This window comes from Lolium perenne, chromosome 5, assembly GCF_019359855.2.
Source record: "Lolium perenne isolate Kyuss_39 chromosome 5, Kyuss_2.0, whole genome shotgun sequence".
In the NCBI taxonomy this organism is placed as follows: Eukaryota; Viridiplantae; Streptophyta; class Magnoliopsida; order Poales; family Poaceae; genus Lolium; species Lolium perenne.
In genome coordinates this window covers 218789392-218795843 of record NC_067248.2, presented here as the reverse complement: position 1 = coordinate 218795843, position 6452 = coordinate 218789392, and the positions used below count along the sequence as shown (strand labels likewise).

The window sequence follows — 6452 nt, the reverse complement described above, 5'->3', positions numbered from 1 at the left end:
GTAGTTTTCCTTGAGACTGTTCATTCGAAACTTGTCATTTTTGGCTAACATACATACTTTCAAGATTAGATGTGAAAATGGCATGCATGTACATACATGTAAAAGATTTGTTTGGAATTTTTGGAGGCATGGAAATACGGACTTGACCTCTCCCGTTATCAGGTACTCCTGATACTAGGACCCATTGCATATTTCGACTGAAATGGACACGTAACACACATAAGAAATAAGAAAGCGCGTAGAGGCACCCTGAGCTGCTCCGTCGGGTATGGCGGTGTCATTCTACCTTTTAGGCGCATCGGTTTTGGAGCAGTTGGATGGTGGAGGAAAGAGGTGGAGTGGTGTACATCTAACACGTCGACAACGACGAATCTCAACGGCGAGTCTTATCGACGGGGCCTTGGTGACGAACGCCTCGTGGTGGACTCGTGCAGGGTGGAGGCACTATCCGGCGCCATGGCGGCATCGACGACAGGCCCAACGATGGTCAAGCGGATCTCCGCCCCGAGAATGGACCATCGGTTGATGGCGGTGATGGCTCCAGAAGCGAGTGCATGAGGTGCTCGCCGTGGATCTACTAGATCGGATGTGCTCCTGTTTCATCATATGGTGACTTGGTGATGCCCCAGGAATTAGTTGGTTGGTGGGTTGTTTTTTTTAGGGCGTATGGCCTTGACAGCATGTACTTCATCCATTGTCGGGTTTGTAAGTGTTGAATGGTTGCTTCAAGTTTTATGATGTATGCCCTTCATTAGATCTTGAGTGAATAACATGTAAATAAAGGCTATGCAGAGGCTAGGTGTCTTAACCTCCTTTTCCAAAAAAAAAGTAAAAAGATAAACGAAAATTTGTTGGGCCTGATATTGGCTGAAGGACATTGACCACAAGATTGACGCATGTTATGGTGCGATCACCTCTCTCTGTGTAATGGTAATTCTGTCGTTTGAAGCAATGCAATTCAGGTGGGGGATAGTTTCAGAAAAAAAAAGTTTAACGAAAAACATTGAATCGTTTTACCTTCTGACCTACTACAACAACACTAGGAGCAGAAAGTTGAGTGTTTTACGAGTGGTTTTCTCTTGCATCCTTGAGCATGTCAGAAACGAAGCAAACAGATAATGGAACAGCAAACCCAGCATAAACCCCTTTGCATTACAACATATATATCCTGCAGCAGCGATTCAGCTACTGCTGCCGCCTCGTGCGCCATACATAAATGGCCCCAGGCCGGACAGAATTCCACCTCATCGATCGTCCCCCACACTCCAGTGGGGCTCAAATCCGTTTCCATTCCCAGTCCCCGAACAACGCAGCAAGAACACGACCCATCGATCTACATACAGTACAGTCCAGCCACGCGCGCAGCTGGAGCTAGCAGCAGTTAAGATCTTCAGCTGCGCGATGAGCTAGCACTGTGCGTGTGCACGGGCAGCTCAGTGGTCATGTGCCCCGTGCCTGGCTGCTGGTCGTCAGACAGCTCGCCAGCTAGCTAGGTAGACAAACTCGGCTCCCACGCGCGGAACGGAGCTGGCGATCGGAGTCACATTTGGTAGGCGTCCTGGGGCGGCCTGATGCTCAGGTCCTGCGAGGACGGGTACGCCATCTGGGCGGCGACGTGATCGCTGAACGATCCATTCAATGCGTGGGGCATCTGCTGCATCAACAAACGGAAAAACCTTATCAGCATGTCGCTCATGTTCAAATTGTTGACTATGATCTAGTTCATGTGTAGATCTTTTGGGGAGCATTTTAGACTGTTTGATTGTAGACAAGTAACGAGCTATGCCATCTACTTGCTGTGGTTCAGTTGTTGAAACAGATGCAAACCTGCGATCCATCTTTCGCGCCGCCTAGCTGCGCCTGCATGATTCTTCTGAACACGTCTGGGTTGCCCATGGCGCCCGCGCCGCCCTGCATCAGGCCTGGCTGGGATAGCTGAAGTTGCGGGTGCATCATCTCCGGGGAGAACCCGATCGAAGATGAAGAAACCCCGGGGAAGCGAAGAAGCTGTTGTGTTGACAAGGTAATGCTGAGCATGGTTAGTGAGATTCCTTGAAAGGCAGCAATTGATGGAAGGGAATCGAGGATGTTTATTGAGAGCTTACATCTTTCGAGAGAAGCCCTTCTAAGTTGAGGTCCAGCCTCGGGTTTACCGTCGAGAGCTTCATCGATAAGAACTGCAAAATGCGAATGGTGTGTCAAGATTCTGCGGATATCCATCACTGACAGAATTGCTAGAACACACTATCCAGTTATCTGTATCTCCTGATTTTACTTCTATGGTTTCACACGTCAACTATGTTCAAGAGTTAAAATCCTAGCCGGTGGAAAGTTGGCTACACCATGGGAAAATTACCTCAACTTGTCTTTGCAGGGACTGGACGTAGTTGATGATCTCGTCGAGCATCACCGCCTTCCCGGTAACCTGAATTCAGTTTCAAGAAACAGAGTTTCGTTACATTCGTTACGAAATGGACCGATAAGAAACACACAACTCTTCCGATAGGAAGGACAAGATATATATGCCAACCTTGCTGCAGCCAGGAACAAGGTCCTGCAGAAGCTTCATCCTCTCGCTGATCTTCTCCCTTCTCAGCTGCGCAAACAACCAGAGTTTCAGCACCACAAGTCATGTGCAGCTCAAATGCTACATATCGCATCCAGACTAATCAAACGATGACATGTCACGCAAGTGATGAGGAGAATCTATGTATGTACCCTTTCAGCGAGGCTGTGGCTGTTGGTTGCCTGCCCACGCCGAGCTCGGACATGGATGTAGTCTTCCTTCTCAGACTCCTCCTTGGCACCCTTTCCTTTCGACCTGCCGCCGGTTGTCGTCGCCGTCGGCGGGCTGCTCTCCTCGCCTCTGTCTTTGCTGTGGGTGCTCTCGTTCGCGGAGTCAGCGGCCACGTTGGAAGACTGAACCTGATCACCACCCATCACCTGAATGAAACACAAGCTCGCTCATGTTAACACCTGACGCAAGTACTGAACTGAAAGCTGGAAATAGTTTCAGTGACAAGAAAGATGAACAGCTAGGAGTACATACCTCGCTGGGCCTTCTTCTCTTCTTGGAGTCCGACCCTTTGGACGAGCAGTCACCGCCGGCCGCCTCTGAGCTTGGCACCCCGCCGCTCCCGGCGAGCTCCGGCTCTGCCTTGTCGTCCTTCCTCCGATGATCCAAGTACCCGTCCGAGCCGCCACCGAAAGTGCTGCCCATGTGCTGATCGCCACCGCCGCCGAAGCCACCGACGCCCATCATCCCGCCACCGGCGCCGGGGCCGACGAAGCACGAGGACCGCGCCGCGCGCTCGATGAACCCCGAGTCCACGGGGAAATGGGCCCCGAGGCCAGGCGGCGGGAGGAACCCAGGCACGGGCGCCAAGAACCCGGCACCGCGCGCGGCTGCCGACATGCCGTTGACGTCGGACAGGCCCGACATGTTCTGCGAGGCAGCCGACGGCGCCGCCCACATGCCAGACGCCGCCGCGAAGGAGTCCATCATGTGGGCGTGATGCTGCTGCGTGGAGAAGCCGCCGCTGAACTGGCTCTGCCACTCCACGCCGGAGGAGCCGTTGCCCTCCATCCCTTTCTCACTGCTCTCGTTCATGTCCATTGACAATGAAATGAATTGCTGGGCCGACTGAAAGAAATAAGAGAGCGAGGATGAAGACCAAGTGCTCTGCTTGCTCGGGCTGGACAGAGCTGTATGGGCAATGCGATGCGAGGACCAAGCGAGGCAGGCAAGAACTCTTATTGCAGCCTATGGACAGAAACGGCAAGAAAAGGGGAGGCGCCTACTGCAGATTCTGATGCTATGTGCTGCGGCGGGAGACGCAGGAAGATGAAGAAGATGATTAGATGAGCTAGGAAAGAGGGAGGAGCATAGACCCACAGATAGAGAGAGAGGGGAGTGTGTAGTGTAGGCAAAGGCTTGTGGCATTTGTAGGACTACACTACTAGTACTTGATCTTCTTGACCACCAACTGTGGTATTAGAGGGGCAACAGCTTTACCCTTCTCCTAGTCACACACTGCCCATTTTCTAAAGAAACACTCTCACCACCAGCACCGCCATGGATTGTTGTTTCTGCTTAACCTTAACAATGTTAGGGTTTAATTTTCCTGCTTTATCTTTGCTAACACAGCCTTTAATCATGCTGTTTACCTTTGCTTTTTCTTACTCGTTGGTATACTTACTTGCTTGGAATCGCACATAGAGCAGGCGTAAAGAGGCATCCCTGACATTGCCAACCCTCGCAGGCATTTGTTTATGCTCGCTTTCTCAAGGCCTGCCTGCCTGGCTGTAAATTTGTGCACCCACCCCCCTCATCATTATTTGACTGTTTGCAGTTTTTTAATTGCTCGACACGGGCAATTATTTACACGCCCTTCGTGATCGGCATGATTAGTTTTGTGGAAGAAAAATTGGTGGTCAACATTTGGAGGGGTTGCAATCGAGGCCTTGCCCATTTGCCCCCACGGCAAAGCAATGGCACTTTCGTTTCATCATACTCAGAGTGGAATAGAGGATTGTTTGGAGCATATATGAGTTTCAGACTTGACAATCCTGTAGCTGTTCCATAGAAATTGAGGAATGCGTCCCAAACAAACCCTTAACCTTTTGATTAGAGAAGCTCTGCTCTGCCCAGCAGAGCTGAGGGAGATGCTTTCCTCCCAGAGTTGAGATTCTCCTAATCTCAATCTTTTCTCTGCAGTAGTAAGATAAAAACTATTCGTTAGCCTCGGGGTTAGCGAACGCTCGAATCTAGCTTTAGATTAGTTAAAGCCTACCACCCATGCAATACTTTTATTCACTCCAAACACGCTTTTGCCCCCTCCCTCTCTTAAGCTTTTAAATCCAGGCTTAAGGAAAGCATCAGCAAGCAGCCGCGTCATAAACCCATCTGTGTATCAACCTCCATGGCTTAACGCTGCAAGAAGTGGCCTGCAAGCTACAGGTTATTCCCCTGGCAAGCAGCTAAGCTTACCTCCTCTTTATCTTTCTACTCAGCATCGTTCATCCATGCCTTTTCCCTCCTCGTCTGCCTACCATTAGTTGCGCCATTAGTTAACTGTTCACTTCAAAGCGGGAAGGAGTATAGAGAGAAAAAAAACAAAGTGACGTACGTACCGAATCTTGAGAGAAATGCAGAGGGCCATACATTGTAAAGGATACGACTTCAAACTGCTCAGGACATGGACCACGAGCTACGTAGATAACAAGTCTTGATAGATTCCTAGACCAGTCCCCAGCTTAGCTCTGCTTTTTTATCTTTGAGAAGAAGACCGTGCTAGCCTCGTAGCCACAGGAGGGTAGCCCTACATATCGCCTTCGACATCCATGACCCGGTGTCACACACGCACTCACCACTGCGGCGACGTCCAAGCCCTCCTCCCCTTTTGCCAGTCCTGTGCACGGCAGCGCTGGCCGGCCTCGGCAGAAGGCATTTACCCGTGCTACACAAACCTCCGGGGGCTCGTGCAGTCATTGAGGAATGCAAATGGACCCGACCGTCCACCAGATTATCTTCTTCTGCATCATTATGCTCGCCAGAAAGGTTGCTGCAGATCTATGTCTCCTTCTCCAATCATTGCCACACAAATTCATGTGTACCATCCATCCATATTCTTGCTAGGGCGAGCGCACCAAATGCGCCTGCATCGCAGCATCAGGGATGGATAATGCGCCTGCATCAGGACGGATAACGCGAGACCATTATCAACGCAGGAGATCGCTGCCCACGGGAACAAAGGATGACCTGCAAATAAGAACAGCATTTTTGTCAAGAGAATAGTTAGAGCAAACCCAATAGTACTGATAATACTGACTTCATGAGTTTAGGTCCTACATGTCGGCACCGGGCCGTCCCATGTAAGGGAGAGCAGAGGATTGATTCCTGCAAACAAAACGGCTCCAAGATATACAAGCCAAACAACTGCAAGTAAACAAATGGAATAATGTCTGCATGAGATTAGCTGGCAATCGTCTCTTTAGAGGGGAAGTCTAAAGCTAAAATACACGGCCACGTTATAATGGGATAAGAGTTTCGGCATTGGATTCGTTAGTCTCTCAGAATCTGCTCCCTGAATTGACTGTCCTGCTTAACAAGCTCTGACCGAATTTCGGTTTCTTCCATGAAATAAAACCACAGATTCCCCCACTTTAAAATATGGACATGATCAGAACAGCATACAGCAAATGGTGCAGGTTTTTTTTACTTAGAAGATAAATGGTCTAAGATCTAGAGAAATTATAAAGAGTTTTGATCTGAACTTGCTAAGCATCCTCAAAGTAAAAGAAGGATCCAAACAAATCCATACCATGCCTATCATAATTTCTACTACATGCTGCAAAAGTTTGTGCAAACAGTTATTGCGAGGATGTATCGAGAAGCAAAGAACACAAAAGCAGTCTCTTAACAGGATCATTACCAAGGATGAATGATTAGA

The 6452-nt window shown here is 49.5% G+C and overlaps 1 protein-coding gene across 3 annotated transcripts; it reads right to left on the bottom strand.

Moving 5' to 3' along the window:
* Nucleotides 1–1116: 1116 nt before the first annotated feature.
* On the bottom strand, nucleotides 1117–5711 carry LOC127301962 (transcription factor bHLH76). Of its 3 annotated transcripts, XM_051332272.2 has the most exons (10): nucleotides 5134–5711; nucleotides 4794–5048; nucleotides 4621–4711; nucleotides 3050–3643; nucleotides 2719–2943; nucleotides 2531–2596; nucleotides 2357–2425; nucleotides 2106–2177; nucleotides 1828–2007; nucleotides 1117–1654 (listed from the first exon to the last, which is right to left on the bottom strand). In XM_051332272.2, exons 4-10 carry the CDS (start codon nucleotides 3614–3616, stop codon nucleotides 1541–1543), a joined length of 1293 nt encoding a protein of 430 aa, XP_051188232.1. In that variant the 5' UTR covers nucleotides 3617–3643; nucleotides 4621–4711; nucleotides 4794–5048; nucleotides 5134–5711; the 3' UTR covers nucleotides 1117–1540. The 3 variants fall into 3 exon arrangements, with proteins under 3 accessions (XP_051188232.1, XP_051188231.1, XP_051188233.1); XM_051332271.2 differs by having other exon boundaries at nucleotides 3050–4711; XM_051332273.1 differs by having other exon boundaries at nucleotides 1117–1651; nucleotides 3050–4711.
* Between the last annotated feature and the right edge of the window lie 741 nt (nucleotides 5712–6452).